The 17673-nt window shown below is 56.4% G+C and overlaps 1 protein-coding gene across 1 annotated transcript in view; it reads right to left on the bottom strand.

Moving 5' to 3' along the window:
- The window catches only part of ZCCHC7 (zinc finger CCHC-type containing 7), a gene marked incomplete at both ends in the record, with an annotated part of 122090 nt that overhangs the window by 39482 nt on the left and 64935 nt on the right, over positions 1 to 17673 (bottom strand). Inside the window, 3 exons of the mRNA XM_080362173.1 lie at positions 3906 to 4076; positions 4344 to 4466; positions 5467 to 5510. Coding sequence (XP_080218299.1) covers positions 3906 to 4076; positions 4344 to 4466; positions 5467 to 5510 — 338 coding nt within the window. The remainder of the gene's footprint in view (positions 1 to 3905; positions 4077 to 4343; positions 4467 to 5466; positions 5511 to 17673) is intronic.

Genomic DNA, 17673 nt, shown 5'->3' with positions numbered 1-17673 from the left:
GAGGCGGCACAGCATCGCTGTCCTTCCTTGGCCAAACAGAGCAAATAAAGCTGGAGGAGACACCTAGGAACAGACTCAAACACTGCCAAAGGTCAAAAACCCAATGTTTAGGGTAACTGAACAGGTATATTTGGAAGACAGACATTTAAGCCGCTGCCTTCAGATAGAAAATTAAGAAGGAATGTACGCTGATGTTATCACAGCTCGTCTTTTACCCTATCTTTCTGCATTTGAGAAAAAATATCATAAATGTAAATTGCTACGTAAAGGACATGTACGACAACAGTAACATCTACCAGGCTAAAGAAGATAAAGGTATGTTTAATCACACTTTAATTTTAATCTGTGTTTTATTTTAACAGACTGTATCAATCTACTTCTGTCTCTCTCCTCAGTCCTTACGGCACAACCGGTGCCACCAAAAGCTCCAGGGGAATCACTGGAGGAACACGGCGAATATTCCACCTGACCCTGCGGAACACGGGGACAGACGCTCACGTTCCAGCCGCACCTGCAGCGCCGCAGAGCGGGTGACGGGTCCCGGCGCGCAGCCGGCACCGCCGCCTAGTCCATGCTCCAAAGCGCAGCTCAGCACCACCGCGCTCCTGTGAGCGCGTGCGCGCACGTAGGGACGGGCTGGGCGGGGTACTGTGCACGTGTGCGCGCACATACGGACGGGCTGGGCGGGGCACTGTGCACGTGCACGTACGGACGGGCTGGGCAGGGCGCTGTGCACGTGCACGTACGGACGGGCTGGGTGGGGCACTGTGCACGTGCACGTACGGACGGGCTGGGCGGGGCACTGTGCACGTGCACGTACGGACGGGCTGGGCGGGGTACTGTGCACGTGTGCGCGCACATACGGAAGGGCTGGGCGGGGCGCTGTGCACGTGCACGTACGGACGGGCTGGGCGGGGCGCTGTGCACGTGCACGTACGGACGGGCTGGGTGGGGTGCTGTGCACACACGTACGGACGGGCTGGGCAGGGTCCTGTGCACGTGCACGTACGGACGGGCTGGGCAGGGTGCTGTGCACGTGCACGTACGGACGGGCTGGGCGGGGCGCTGTGCACGTGCACGTACGGACGGGCTGGGCAGGGTGCTGTGCACGTGCACGTACGGACGGGCTGGGCGGGGCGCTGTGCACGTGCACGTACGGACGGGCTGGGCGGGGCGCTGTGCACGCGCACGTACGGACGGGCTGGGCGGGGCGCTGTGCACGCGCACATAGGGACGGGCTGGGCGGGGCGCTGTGCACGTGCACGTACGGACGGGCTGGGCGGGGCGCTGTGCACGTGCACGTACGGACGGGCTGGGCGGGGCGCTGTGCACGTGCACATACGGACGGGCTGGGCGGGGTGCTGTGCATGTGCACGTACGGACGGGCTGGGCGGGGCGCTGTGCATGTGCACGTACGGACGGGCTGGGCGGGGCTGTGCGCGCGCATGCACACGTACACAAGACCTTCCCAAGTGTCACTCTTCTCCTAAAGTGACAACACCGCTGCAATACACGTGTGCCCGCCTGTAACTCCACACATCGCTTACGGTAAATACAGTTACTAACCTTCTAAAGTTTGCTTCTTTGGCCAAACTCCTTTACTCTTCTACCAAACTTCCAACTGCTATATCATTCAACACTTTCTTACGAATAATAAAGAAAGCTTTTTGCCAGAATAGTTCATCCTGCACCAAAACTTGACCTGGAATTATTCATCCAGGAAGCAAAAATTCAAAATCCAGTGGTGTCCAGATTTGGGCTACACCACGCTTAAAAATAAAAGTTGATGGTTTGTGAATTCTCTAAATTGTAATAAAAAAACTTCTGTTTATACATACAGATGCATTTTGAAATACTGATTGAAGGCTTTCCTTAGGCTGGATGATGCTTGTAATAACTTCAAATGCTGCTGTTCAAGACCTTTACCTTCCCATGACCGCGCGCGCTGGCTCAGGACAGCACGTTCCTCACCCGCGGTTCCTGCGGTTGGTGCAGAACTGACCAAACACACCGTGCGGAACCACAGAACCACAGATGGTTTGTGCTGCAGGGTCCTCCCCAGCTCCCCATTCCCCTGCCATGACAGGGACATCTGCACCAGCTCAGGGTGCTCAGAGCCACGTCCAGCCTGGCCTGGGGTGTCTCAGGGATGGTTCATCCACCACCTCTCTGGGTGCCTGGGACAGGCTCTCACCACCCTCAGGACAACAATTCCTGCCTCATGTCTAATCTAAACCCTCACTCTTGCAGATTGAAGCCGTCACCCCGGTGCTGTCACTGCGGCCCCTGTGTAAACCTCTCTTGTCTTTCCTTCCCCTGTGAACCCCGCGTGGCAGTAACAACAACCGGGGCAGACCGCCAGGAGCAAAACAGTTTGTGCTTGTTTCAAAACGCATTCAGGAGGACTGAAGCGATATTTTTAAGAACAGAGATCGTGCTCTAAAAAGTGTGTTTCCATAATTGTACCGTTCAACAGTTTTGACATAGAAAGTCTCAGCCAAACGGAGTCCCTGGACTGACGTCCCAGCTCGTCCCGGCGCAGAACGCGCCGCGAGGGACGCCCCGTGGCACACCGCGGCGTCCTTACACTACACAAACATTTTTAGCGTTTTTGGTTTTTGTCACACCGGTTTTGTGACAAAGTTACTCATTTATCCAAGACAATTCCGAATCCTCAGTAAATTCTGAACGCACGTGTGTTGCGGGGCCTCCATCTCCCCACAAAACAAATGGGAACGTTGCTCCCACGGCACTGAACAGGTAGCCGAGCGTCTGGTGCGAAATAAACCAGATATCCCTCCCTTGGAAGACGAAGGGAGCAGCTCTGTACAATCAGCTGGCAGAGCCGTTTCTGCTGCGAGCGCAGACGCACGCTTGCCAACGGCTCTGAGGCGCCGTGTCCTCGGCACGGGCGCAGACCCCGGTGCACGCCGCGGCAGAGGCGCCGGGAACCGCGGCTGGCGGCAGCGCGGGGCGGCGCCGGGTGAGCCGCATGGCGGCGAACGGCGTGTCCAGGGACAGCAGCGATGATGGAAACACCAGCGTGTCCTCGTGGGATGGGCACCGAACACCAGCAGGTTCCAGACATTCAATGTTGTATCAATGTTTTTTCCTTAACAGTAGAGCGCACAGTTTTGCAACTGCTCCGCTCCTTCGCAAATCCCCTGAGAGCGTGTGTGCTACGGGCCTGTACATGGGGATGCAGACACAGAGACACAACTGATTTCAACATTCTCTGTCTTTTTGCGTTTTCATAAATAACAGAGGACGCTACTGAAGAGCAGGACAACCCAAGCTGTGGCACGTGGACGTGGCTGTACACCTGCTTCCTTACATACTGACCCCAGGCAGGACTTCTATTTATCTGTACTTGCATAAGAAATAAAGTGTACCCTTTCCACCTCGTTCATGAAGTACACTCGCAGTGTCAAACACAGCACACGTACAAATGCCTCTCAAACCCATCCAGACATCAGTTTAGACCTCTAATAATATTTTCATTGAAGAATATGTGATCACAGTGAAAAAACACGTATCTGGAGCTCTCAGAGCACCAGAGCTGTTCTTTCCTCTCGCTGGCGTGCCTGCACCGCACCACGTCTCCCGGTTTCAACCGTCCTACACCTTCCACTCAACAGAAACGAGGACGTTTTCACCACCTTCACTAACCTGGACAACACCAAGCTAAAGAGCGAGTGTTTGCAGCACTCTGGGTGTTTTCTTTGAGCCGCTCTTCACAACAACTGTGGCACTGTGATGAGGACCAACTACAATATTTCACATGCTTATGCAAATACAAACTATGTAAAATCAAAGAAAATAGGACAGAAGTGTGGCAGCTGTAGCTTCGTTGTCTGACCGACACACAGCGGGCGGTGACGGGGCTCTGGCGCGGCCGTACTCACGTCAGCGTAGTGTCCCTTCATGCGGCAGCGGTTGCAGAGCTTGCTCCAGCCGGCGCGCTCCAGGCACTGCCGGTAGCCGTGGCCGGGCAGGCAGCAGTTCGGGCAGAAGCGCGCGGGGCAGCCGCCCTGCAGGTGACCCCGTCCCCCGCACAGGCAGCACGGCGGGACCTTCTGCGGAGACACAAACACAACCGCGTCAGGAGAGGACGCTTCAAAAGAGTACGGGCCATTTAAAAATCAATAGAGGAAATGAAGAAACCACCCCAAATGAATGCCTACCGCTTTCCAGAACCGCGGGGATTACAAGCACAACAAAAGCAGAGACCTCCACGAACCAGACAGATTTGTGCAAGTTACCCTCCCACCTGCGCCCCCGGGGCGACGCTGCCGACGGCGAGCGCGGCGCATCGCTGGCAACAACCGGCGCGGTGGCGTTACCTTTGGCACGGGGCAGTTCTTGGACAGGTGTCCGGCCCGGCCGCAGTTGCGGCAGGTGACGGCCTTGCCGGCGCTGTAGTACCGCGCGCCGTGCCGCGCGCCCCCGCGGTTCGAGATCTGCGCCTGCGGGGGAGAAAACGATCAGCGCTGGGCCCTGCGCCGCGCGTCGCGGCAGCTCCGCACGCACAAAGGCCACCGCTGGCAGAAATCCAGCGTTCACAGGCACCGCTCGCAGACCGGGTGTGAACGGGCAGCTCTGTCACAGGGCGCCCTGCGCTGTCTGCAGGAAAAGTGCCGTCTCAAGCAAACTCCCACGTCAGGACTTTATTCTTTTTGCTGTTTGAATTCGTAGTTATGAAGTTCTACTTTCCATTGATTAAACAAGACACTTTCACTCTCTACGCTACTTCATGACAAACTGGATTTTTTCCCAGAACACGAATATAAATACCATTAATTGTAAATGCAAGTTACACGTTCCCTTGCACACATTAAAGGAAACTTCTTGGACAAAGTACAATGCTATACAAGTCCAGACCCAACCTGCGATTTGCAATTGTAAAGAAAGATTTAAAAAGGAAAAAGAAGGAAAAAAGAGAAGCTGGAAACAACTCTCCCCAGTGACCTCACACACACTCTGTGCCGGCAGACAACCGAAAACCCTACACCTCCAAACTCTACTGCTCAGGAAACAGCACCATTCTAAAAATGAAAATAACCTGGGGCACGTGAGCAAAGAGCAACAAAAATACCATTTCTCTTCAGGAAAAGTCTGTTAATGTCACTGGATTTTATAATTTTTACTGAACGCCGGGAAGTGAAATGGAAGGAGTTGGGCCAGGGCTGAACCTTGTGCTCTGGGAGGCGGTGGCACCAGCGGCAGGGTCCCGGTGACACGCTGGTGCCACAGGAGGGTCCCAGTGACACTCTGGTGCCACAGGAGGGTCCTGGTGATGCCTCGGTGCCCCAGGAGGGTCCTGGTGACACGCTGGTGTGGGGGACACTGCACCCTCCTCCTTCTGCACAAAAACCTGCAGACAGACTTTTCATCCCTTTTCTTCGCTCTGCTCGTTGATAAACACAAACACAAAGAACTGTGGAACAACTTGTTTGTCTGTGTTACCTCTAAGTCTTTATCAGAGATGGACCAGTCCACATCCACGTCTCCTGAAAAACAGAAATAAAATTAATTATATTCAATATATATTAATATTTTTCAATAATATATTCAACATTGTGTTGACTGCACTTATTGAAACAGATAATAGACTTTGAATGTACAAAACTGGACAAACTAGTTCTGTCTTCAGTACAAGAAAGCTACGGAGCTGCCCGGCACCCAACCTGATCCACCCTACACGTGCCTTTGGGTGGGCTTCGTCCGTCCAGCTCCTGCGCCGCCCCCGGAGTGAGCTCAGGGCAGTTTGCGACCCCGAGCAGGGACTCAGGGCAGTTGGCCGTTCCCAGGTGTGAGCTCGGGGCAGTTTGCCGTGCTGGACAGGGCTCGGGGCAGTTTGCCATGCCGGGCAGGTCTGGCGCTCGGGCAGGGCTCAGGGCAGTTTGCCATGCCGGGCAGGGCTCAGGGCAGTTTGCTGTGCCGGGCAGGGCTGCAGGTCTGGCGCTCGGGCAGGGCTCGGGGCAGTTTGCTGTGCCGGGCAGGGCTGCAGGTCTGGCGCTCGGGCAGGGCTCGGGGCAGTTGGCCGTGCTGAGCAGGTTTGCAGGTCTGGCGCTCGGGCAGGGCTCGGGGCAGTTGGCCGTGCTGAGCAGGTTTGCGGGTCTGGCGCTCGGGCAGGGCTCGGGGCAGTTTGCTGTGCTGGGCAGGTTTGCGGGTCTGGCGCTCGGGCAGGGCTCGGGGCAGTTTGCTGTGCCGGGCAGGTTTGCGGGTCTGGCGCTCGGGCAGGGCTCGGGGCAGTTGGCCGTGCTGAGCAGGTTTGCGGGTCTGGCGCTCGGGCAGGGCTCGGGGCAGTTTGCTGTGCCGGGCAGGGCTGCAGGTCTGGCGCTCGGGCAGGGCTCGGGGCAGTTGGCCGTGCCGGGCAGGTTTGCGGGTCTGGCGCCCGGGCAGGGCTCCGGCACAGACACGAGCCAGCGCCGCCCGCCCGCGCCGGCCCGGTCCAGCGGAGCACGCGGACAGCAGCGGGCGCAGCGCCCAGAACACGCTCTGCTCCCTGCGGGTGCGCAGAACTGCTGTCCGCAGCTCTGCCTCCCACTGCTGAGGCCACAGTGACTTCATGCAGAACCACAGCAACTCAGACTGTAAGCTGAGTAACTATTGCAAACCAGGGCCTGGTAATGTGCAGTAAATCAGGACGACACAGTAAATTACCGGCTGTCACACCACAACCTTCTCACACAGCCCTGGGACCGGCAGAAGTGAAAACATCAAAAAGGAAGTAAAGGGCCCTAAGCTAAAAGGGCACGGCTGCAGTGAGGGCTGCCGGAGAACTCGGCACTCACCGCGGTCCAGCTCTGCCCGTGCACCGTTACGGGCGGGTTCAGGTCCGCAGGGTGTTCACCTTGCCTGTACTTTACAGCAACCATTACAACTTGTGTGTAAATTAACCCTTTTTAATGGGAAGGGTGCCATCCTGTTCCCACAATCCAAATATGAACCATCTACATGTGTTGTGAACACAAATCACAAGAACACCAACATTTACAAACTACAAATACCCCAAACAAACCACAAAAAATTATCCAACCGATTTTGATTGTACTACTCAATTACAACAAAAAGCAAATGACTAGAAATCAAAATTGTATGATCTATACTATCAGCTTGACCCTTAGTTACTGAAAAAGCCCCTGGGTATGTCTCACGAACACCCAGCGGGTGCTTTAGAGCGCGACACCCGCTCGCTGCTGGTTTCCACCCAGCAGTCGGGTCTAACGCTGCCTGCTCTGACCCGACCACCTGAAATAGTTTGATTCTTGACACCCACCAATGCCAGCACTAGTGCCACCAATGCCAGCACTAATGCCACTAGTGCCAGCGCTAATGCCACTAATGCCAGCACTAATGCCACTAATGCTAGCACTAGTGCCACCAATGCCAGCACTAATGTCACTAATGCCAGCACTAATGCCACTAATGCCAGCACTAGTGCCACCAATGCCAGCACTAATGCCACTAATGCTAGCAGTAATGCCACCAATGCCAGCACTAGTGCCACCAATGCCAGCACTAATGCCACTAATGCCAGCACTAGTGCCACCAATGCCAGCACTAATGCCACTAAGGCCAGCGCTAATGCCACTAATGCCAGCACTAGTGCCACCAATGCCAGCACTAATGCCACTAATGCCAGCGCTGCCGCCGCCCCGCACGGAGGCGCCAACGCCGAGCCAACCGGCTGCTCGTCCAGCACTCTGGACAACGTGTTGGAATGAAGTCACGGTACATGCAGAACTGACGCAGCACGAGACCCAGCACAGGATCCCCGGCTCCTCCACCCGAGCCTCACTCAGGACACCAACCATCACCTACAGCCATGGGACCATCACCCACAGCCACGGGACCATGACCCGATGACATGGGACCATCACCCACAGCCACGGGACCGTCACCCACAGCCACGGGACCATCACCCACAGCGATAGGACCATCACCAACTGCTGTGGGACCATCACGCCCAGCCACGGGACCGTCACCCAATGCTGTGGACCACTAGCCGCTGCCGTGGGGCCGTGTCTGTGTCCCTGAGCCGCTGCTCTGGACCCCGGTCCCCGCAGGGAGGACGGAGGGGACGCATCCCGCCCGGGCTGGTCACAGGAGGGGCCTTGTGGATGAGCCCAAGGGAAAGTTGGGCCTCTTGTGCCTAGTAACTAAAAGTGAAGCCAAGCCCTGACGCATCCGGGGGCGTCAGCCACCGCCCGCAGCCTGCTGAGGGAGCTCACACCGAAACGGGCCCCTGCAGCTCAAGCCCCAGCCGTGCAGCGGGTGCTGTTCCACAGAAACGCACACGCAGAATGGCCGACGGGCTACCGATCAAAATTACCGGTGGATTAACCCCTGTTACTCACCGGGCACACCCTTCCTGAGGACAAACCAAACGAGTTTCTCTTCTTCACTGTCAAAATCCCCCGGTTCACAGGGGAAAACCATGACATAATGATTCAAATATTCCTAACGCTAGAAACGAAAACTACTTAAATCAGAAAATAGATACAAGGGCTTTAATGCAGAATAAAATATTACAACAAAATCTTTCTTTACTAAATCCATTTAGTGACCTTAAAGTTAAGTTTAATTCACAACAGATTGCATAAGACTTTGTTTTTACTCACAATTAATTCTTCAGACTGAAATACATAGAAGCGTTTTGCTTTTCAACCAACTCGAAATGTCGCTTTGGGGACACACAGAAAAATCTGCAACAATTCTTGTTGATGTGGCATCGGCACCGTGTCATGAAACAAACCACAGAACGCTGCTGACCGGCAGAGCCGCCCGCGGACTGCCCGGCGCGGCCAGCGCGCCCGCGGGCCCGACTCCCGTGCCCTGCGTCATCTGTCCTGCGCCCCAAGTCCCGTGTCCCGTGTCCCCCGTGTCCCTGTGTCCCGTGTCTCTGTGTCATCTGTCCCGTGTCCCTGTGTCCCCATGTCCCGTGTCCCGTGTCCCACCGCTCGGCCCGCGCTCGCCGGCACCAGGCCCTGTTTTCCCAGCCGGGGCCGGGGCCGGGGCAGGTCGCGGGTTCCGCTTGCAGCCACAGGGCCCCGAGGGAGATTTTGGTCAAAACAGACAGAAAACACCTGTGCTGAGGCCTGACGGGTTCCGCGATCAGCAGAGAGGGGGTCCCGAGCTGCCCCGGCCCGCGCGGCGCCGCGCAGAGCGCTGAGTGCCCGGCGGGCTGCGCCCGCGCCCCTGCCTGCGGACAGGCTGCACACGCAGAACCCACATCGCTTACAGGGTCCTTTTTATGACTAATAAAATTCCCTTCAACAACTTTGTGCTTTTATTCCTTCTCACCTGCATTTGCTAAAAGCAATCGCCTATTTAAGATTATATGAATTTCCATACTTTGACTAAAAAAAAATACAACTGATTAGTCATATAAACTTCTTGTATTTATACTTTGACAAAACGGTTCTGTCGAAGTGCAGAACAGGGAAGAAGAGAAGGGAGAGCAGAGGATGCAAGATATATACCATGTAGGTGAAAGTGGGAGCTCCGCGCACGGTCCTTCCTTTATAAAGCGTTACACCCCGGCTGCCCCGCGTCCCACACAACAGGGTGGGTGCCAAGCGGCAGCTTTGCTTTTTTCAGTAACAGTTTTGAGAGATCACTGAGATCTCTCCACTTTTGAGAGCTCACTGAGCTTCACGTTTCCCTCCAGCAGCACCAGCAGGCGCCGCAGCCCGCGGTGCAGCCGCAGCCCAGCGCGGCTCAGCGGCGCTCCAGCCGCCCTCGCCAAAACCAGGGCGCCGGCCAGACCCAGGCTGCCCGAGGGACAGCCCGTCACCGCGAACAAAGCACCGAGAGCAAACAGCACATGCTCACAGCGCCCGTCCGCAGCAGCACCCGCGTCCGCCGCGCACGGCAGGGCCCCAGCCCACCAAAGTCACACTGGCAGTTCAGTTCTGGAGCCGGGAGAAAGCGCAGCCCTGTTCTGAGCGCCAGCGCAGCCTGCCCTGCGACGGGGAGGCGACAACCCAGCAGTGTCCCACAGAATGTGACATCGCGTCCCTACATCAGGCTTTGCAGGGCACAGAAATTCAGGTTTCTGTGGACTAGGATGCACTACGCATCTTTCTCTTCTAGGAGGATGTACTCCAAGTAGCCCTATATCTATATATCTAGGTATCTATATATTTATATATATAGGAGGGTGGTGTATACACCCCCCACACCCCTCTATCACCAGAAGTTTTTGAAGCGATCGTCTGCTGTGCAGCCAGCGCAGACCGGCGGTGATGGAGCAGGAGCTGGCGCTGCCGGTGCTGCCGGCGCTGCGGTGCTGCTGCTGGAGCCGCCTGCAGCGAGCACAGCCCTGGGACACGGGGTCCCACCGCCCCAGCGCTCCTCATGGTCCCCATCGGTCCCATCGCTGCCCCCGGCTCCCATGACGCCATTGCCCCTCGTGGCTCCCATCGCTCCCGACGCGGTGCTGCGGTCTGCACCATTCCTCCCACGGCCCCGACCGCGTCCTGCGCCGGCGCTGGAGCCGGAGCGCTGGGTTTGTGTCTGGCGGCGCCGGGGGCACGGGCAGCGGGTGCCAGGGCAGATCGCAGCGGCCGCGGGGCGTCAGACCCGCTCGCATCACCGGTTCCTCCAGTTAACCCCGCGCGAAGGAACAGCGAACTGCGGGGCTTTCTCAGGCACTTCTAGGGACTTCTCAGCTTTGCTTTGATGAGGAAAAAGCGATTCACTTAAAACAAGACACGTGCTGTTATAATGGATTACATGTCAGCATCCCCTTCACACAACTTTAAAAGAGATTCATAAACCCCCAAAGAGGAGTCAGTCGATGTAATTATTGACAGAAGTTCGACCCGAGAAATTTTCTCATGGCAACGAAAGACTCTTCTGCCTCTCCCCTTGATATCTTATACAAATATGCGTGTATCTGCACAGTAATCTGCACATTTTTGTCAATGAGAAAATACCTGCAATACTTCAGTAACCTTTGTCTGGTCCAGCATGACGGTTTTGAAAAGCATCACAAAACTGAAAAGACGACAGCGAACAAACTACAAAACTCAACCCACGCTGAAATTAATTAAAATGTAAGGAGTTGATAGAAGCAAAGGCAGCATTGGCCAAAGCACACGAGACTTCACAAAGATAAACCCCACACCTCTGAACAGTCCCGGTTAGGTGAAAGAACGCCCAAGACCTGTTAAAGTAACTTCAGGGGAGCGGAGCCAAGCGCGGCACAGGAGGAGCCCGCGCTCGAGTTCAACACACGCGGGCTAACGGTGCTCAGCCGGGCAGGGCGCGCGCTGCTGCGCTCAGAGAGGCGGCAAGAGACGCAGAACCCGGGCAGGAGCTGCTGAGCTCGTCCTGCCCGTTCCGCCCCGGTGGGGCGTCCAGCGCCGCGCTGAGCCGCGCTCGGCCCTCGGTGCGGCCGCGCCCCCGCAGCCCGCGCCCTGCGGCCCCCGGCGCCCCCGCCGCGCCGCGCGCCGCCACGGCTGCACCGCGGGTTCCGCACCCCATGCAGAGTACAAGTGTGCAGTGACAGAAGCACAAGATAACTGCATAAATCGTATTATTGGGGATACGTACACTACCAAACCGCTAAAACGCACGGGCACGTTAACGCGCGAGCACGCGGGGTGCCGTTGCCATTATGTAAGCACGCATAATTCTCTGTCTGTTTTCCGCCTCCTGCTACAAACGCCGCTTCCTCCAGCCGCCGCTGCTCCTTGTGCTAATTCACAACACTCGGCGGCTCATGATTTTCAAAGCTTAGCACAACATTTGCAGAACAAAGTAAGTTTTTCTCTCTTTTTGGTGGGTACAAGTATGGGGACCACAGGAACAGTTAAATTCATGGCATGGTTGGTCTACCACACAGTCGGGGGAATTCTTTAAATAGAGCCTGTCACTCTCTCTGCCCATCAATGGGATTTCCTTCTCAAACTGCTGATTCGTTCAGGTACACAACAGAGGAAATTTCAGTTAACCTTTGTTTCACCCCGGGGAAAAATCTGTCTGAAAAGTATAAAATGAATAGATTAAAAAAAAAGAAAGAAAAGCTGCGGGGTTATTCTTCCCAGTGTTCACAGCAGCCAGAGCCAAACGGCGAAAAGGAGGCAAACACGGACACTGCATTCCCACCAGAGAATAAGGTATAATATATGATTCAGAAATGCCATTGTCTATACTGTGATTTCTAATTTAGAGAACGAAAGACTGAACACAAATCTATTGTTCTCATCGAGTGCATCAAGAATTCACTTTTTGACTATTTTCTATACGACTGAAAAAGGAATAATGGGTTACTTTGAAGAGAAAGCCTTTTTAGCTATTTGATTGAGTTGTCTTAAATACCTTTTAGATTCCAGCAGTCCTTGGTGAAGAGAAAAATAATAAACGCTGGCTCAGAATTACATACAGCGGTAAAATCAAAGGTGAAGTCAAAAAATAGAGGGCAGTTTCAGGATAGATTACTGCCAAGAATGGCCTTCGCCTGCTCTGAGCTATTCATTAGAAACAAAACAAAACAACAAACGCTCTGAGACACAATTATAATTTCAAAATAGGAGCAATAATGTTCGTTTTCCGGCATCCTCCGTCTGACACCATCCCCGGTACCGATTTGGTCCTAGAGGGCCCGGCAGAGCCGCGGTGACTCCGGCAGCAGCTCCGCGGGTTTGGCGCGGGTGGAACCGGCACCCTGAGCACCTCACCGCGTGCGGCTCTGCGGCACTGGCTCCGGCACAGCCGGCACACACGGCACACCCGGGGTCACGGTGCGTGTTGTGCAGGTCTGGCCGGCACAGCCCTGCACCGCGGCCTCCATGGCTCTGGCAGCTGCGGCACGGCCGCATCCCCATCTGTCACCAGCAGCCACAGCAGCGCACACACCTCGTGCCGAGCCCGGTGCGGGTTCCGGCATACAGCCGGCTAGAATCGTTCCCAGTTAGCAGCCCATGAGGACTGCTGCTTCACCCCTCAAGTACCATTGAACAGCAAATCCACAGCTGCACCTTGGCAGCATATTCTGGGAACATATTGCACCTTCTTCCGCCAGCACAGACCAGGGGAGATATAAAGGAGTGAACCAAGCCCACGGAGCTCGTTCTGCCGAGGCTCGTGGTGCCCGACCGGCGCAGCCACCAGGCCTGAGATGCACCAACAACAGCCGATGCTGCCCCTGCCGGGACGGACTCACAGTCGGCCCCCGGGAAACGGGTCATCAGCTGAACCACAGACCGAAAGCCAACAACCACCGACTGTCCTGGAAACAGCACGGCTGTCACCAGCACCAACCGTGGAATTAGGAACAGTGATGCTGGTGAACATCCAGAGCACATGAAGCTTAACCGGGGCTTCGCTCGCCTCTACTTCTGCCCTGAAATTCCAAAAATCCTTAACCTAGGGAAATAAAGAAAAGATCAGATTTAACCACAGGCTGATAATCAGTCTTTGTGTACGGGCCAGAGCTTCAGTTCAGCTTCCCTTTGCGCTGACAACCTGCCCGGGGGGCACGGACCAGCTAAACCAAAGACCAGCTAAACCACTGCAGTTCTGATGATTCCTCCCCACCTGAGGCCAGAACAGCTCCCACACGGCACGTGGGGAACAACAAACCAGCTCTGGGATGGGGCAGAACCGCACGGGGTGTCTGTACGGGGTGTCTGGATGGGGTAGAACCGCACGGGGTGTCTGGACGGGGCAGAACCGCACGGGGTGTCTGTACGGGGTGTCTGGATGGGGTAGAACCGCACGGGGTGTCTGGATGGGGCAGAACCGCACGGGGTGTCTGGATGGGGTAGAACCGCACGGGGTGTCTGGATGGGGTAGAATCGCACGGGGTGTCTGGATGGGGCAGAACCGCACGGGGTGTCTGGATGGGGCAGCCCCGGGGGGCACCCAGAGCAGCTCTCAGTGCTTCCACCTGCTCCCAAAGAACTTCATGTCTAGAGAACAAACTACAACAACAACCAGACATGGTGGCTTCACCCTGGTGTGGCACTTCTGCTGTTTGTAAGAGCAGCAATTTAAAAACCGCCATCACAACCAGACTTTGGCCATGGATGCAGCTTCCCAAGGTTCTGAAATGCTGCACATCATGTGGTGGGTTCACAGATATGAAGGAGGAGAAGCCCGAGCACTTCTAGAGACACAGCTGGAAACGTGGATGCCCTGGTACCAGGGCACAACGCTACCAACAAGGTTCACGGGTTTCCAAGGCAGCACAGCGCTCAGGTGTGACCAACAGTGCTCCAAAACTACAGCAGAACACGAAACAGGCATTCACCTGCTCGCTGCCTGCAGATGGACCGAGCCCCGCGAAGGCCGACCGAAAGCGGCTCTGGAGGGGCGCTGGCGCGGGAGCAGCGCCGCGGCTGCAGCCACGGCCAGCACGGACCCCGGACGGGCAACACCCTGCTGGGTCTATCCCGAGTTCATTCTGTGATCTTCCTGAGGATTATGGCGAAGACGGACTAGGTAACACATGCACAAGGCTCCTGGAAACATCCATACTGAAAGGAATATTTCTGTAATTCAGGAACAGAAATCAGCGTCACGCCGTGGATTTCCCACAGATCAGAGGTCTGTCCCAGCAAAGCTGCTCGTTTGTCACTGAGAGGGTCAGAACCTCACCTTGGGCACTCTGCACCTGAGCCTTCACCCCCTCGCTCTGGTGGGAGAGCGGAGATGTGTAACCGATCGGTAACGCGGCACGGGGCGGCCGGCGGCCACCAGCGCCGGTGCGGCCGAGGACGCGCCACACCACACTGCTTCGCGGGGAGAAAACCCACGGTCAACGCTCTGCTGGAGCGACGGGCTCCCTGACACGCGACACGCGGCCGCGCAGGCGGGTCTGCGGTCCACCAACACCAGCGCAGCGAACGGCGCGGCACATCCTCTCGCCGCCTCCGGGGTCCGAGTGCGCCCCCGGCGCCACAGACACCGCGCTTGTCCGGGCAAGGGACGAGGAGCAGTGCAGACCTCGAAAAGCAAAGCACCGAACAGCGGGGGCGTGGAGACCCGTTCTGCTGGGACCGCGTCCCCGGGCGCCGCGGGCGCAGAGGGAAGAGCCACGAACTCGCTGGGCCTCCCCGTTTCGGTCCTCGCCTCCTGCCGAATCTGGTTCCACAGGACAAAGGCGCCTTTCTGTTGGGAACAGAGACGGCCAGGACAGGCGGCTTCTCACGATCGCGCTCGCAACAGCAACACAGAGCTTGCCAGAAACCCACCACGTCCATACTAAGAGGGACAACTGCAAGGTGATGAACAATGGAGCGGCCCTGCTGAAGAAGTGCTGATTCTGACGGTCCGGAGCAGGGCTGTCCCCACAGCCGGGGCACAGCGCAAAAGGTGCCACTCTGTGCTCTCCCCAGCGAAAGCAGGAAGTGGGAAAGGGAAATGTGGTCTGTGTTCACCACCGGCAAACGATGGTTCTCACAGACGGAGACAGGGTTCTGCCCCGATCCCCGGCTCCTCTGGACGGCGGCGCACACCTCCTGCTCCGGCACCGGAGAAAACGCACTTTTGTACCATTAATCAGATAAAACGTGTTTGTTAAATAGGGTTTACTTAATGTTTTTCCCATTGTTTTTACTTTTAATTTTGTGTATGGTTTCTAACGTACATAATATACTAGTAGACTACTACACGCACGTAAGTTATCAATAAACAAACGTGCGTACACCGGGGAGCGCACTCACGCGCCTGCACCGGGGCAGTGTGATCAGGACCGGCCGGTGCGAGGCCGCTCTCCGGAACAGCGGCCGCGGTGGCCACCGCCCGTCCTCGCGTTGCCCCAACCCAGACCCGCGTTCACAACAGAGCACCACCTGAATCCAGCACACACGCTGCCTTCCGCTCTTGCACAAAAAAGCTGGAGATGTGGTGTACTCAAAGCTGACACGAGCATGGCTGGGTCAAGTCCTCGCACAATCCCAAAGGTGTTTATTTGCACTTCTGAGTGTTTGTCCTGTGGTTTATCTTTTTTTTCTTTTTGTGGAGTGGCTTTTTGTTTGTGGTTGTTTTTTCTGTTGTTTTTCCCCTCCTTAAACAGACACCACAGCAACAGGAAAACCTTCTGACTTCCACCAAAGCGATGCACCTTCATTACGCTGTTGCAATGAACGACAACCTCCTAGATCTGCTAAATTCGCGTCCTGTAGCACGACGAGTGTTCAGACACGGGAGGCTGCGGGGCCGGCGCCGCGGTGCGGATGTGTGGGCACTGCGTGGGCTTTGCGCGTACACTGCGTGTGCATTGTGTGTGCATTGCGTGTGCATTGTGTGTGCGTTGCGTGTGCATTGCATGTGAATTGCATGTGCATTGCGTGTGCATTGTGTGCACATAGTGTGGGAATTGCGTCTGCACTGTGTGCACATTGTGTGTGCATTGCCTATGCACTGTGTGTGGATTGCGTGGGCTGTCTCTGTGCCTGTTCCCCCTTGGACTGTCTCTGTCTGTCTGTCTGTCTCTGTCTGTCTCTGTCTGTCTGTCTGTCTGTCTCTGTCTGTCTCTGTCTGTGTCTGTCTGTGTCTGTGTTTGTCTGTCTGTCTCTCCAGGCCTGCTCCGCCATCCCCAGCCGGGTCGGTCCCACGCCGTGCCGGCTCAGTGTCGGGTCACGGCGTCTGAAAGGCCGGCACCAAATTTGTTTCAGATGCCAGGACGGGTGGCAGCACTTCACCGGATCCCGTCTGGATCGCTGCCGCGGGGCGCGGGGCGCGGCACTGACGCCGTCGCCGTGTGCCGCCGGGGCCGCCGGCCCGCTCCGCTGACCCGCAGTCAGACAGGACAGCGCCGCGCTCTGAACGCACCGCTGAGCAAGTGCCAACGGCGGCAAACCGCGGTGCTTTTAGGCACAGACAATATATCCCGTGCTCGGCTTTCTACTTAGAGAGGAATTAAGAGTAAAGGTGGTTTGTGCCCGACGTGCTCACGGCGCTGACAACGGCTGCAGCCCGTGCGCGCTCGCGTTCAGAGTCCCGCTCTGGAAACAGGGCACCCGAAACACGCAGCCCGTCCATTCAGATAAGTGACCGAGGGAGAATAAACTCGAGACGGGGGAGAAGAGCCCGAGGTGAAGCAGCGCGGGGGCTGCAGGGTGCCCAGCGCCCAGCCCGCGCTGGCACATCCGCTGCCGCACCACCGCTGCCGCACAACCGCTGCCGCACAACCACTGCGGCACAACTGCTGCCGCACAACCGCTGCCGCACAACCGCTGCGGCACAACTGCTGCCGCACAACCAACCTCTGCCACACAACCAACCGCTGACACACAACCAACCGCTGACACACAACTGCTGCAGCACAACCGCTGCGGCACGACCGCTGCTGCACAACCAACTGCTGCCACACAACCGCTGCAGCACAACCAACCGCTGCGGCACCAGCACCGCGCGGACGTGGAGCGGCTGTGCCCTGGGAGCGCGGCAGCCTCTGCTGACACCAACAACCAAAGCGCTCGGTGTTCAGGTGCAGGTCACTGCGGTAAAACCGCATTCAGGGCACCCAGCAGCACTTTTCCTGACACGAACAGAACCGGAGGGTGAAATAAACACCAACTCTTCCCACTGAATTTAACGTACTGCAACTCTCGGCTTTTTCCTGTTCCTTTAGGAAACTGCTATGCACTTCACATTTGTAATTTCATTGAATTTATAACGTTTTGTTTGATGTAAGCATTTTTAATGTTGATT

This window comes from Nesoenas mayeri (assembly GCF_963082525.1).
Source record: "Nesoenas mayeri genome assembly, chromosome: Z".
Lineage (NCBI taxonomy): Eukaryota > Metazoa > Chordata > Aves > Columbiformes > Columbidae > Nesoenas > Nesoenas mayeri.
This window is presented reverse-complemented; position numbering and strand designations above follow the sequence as displayed.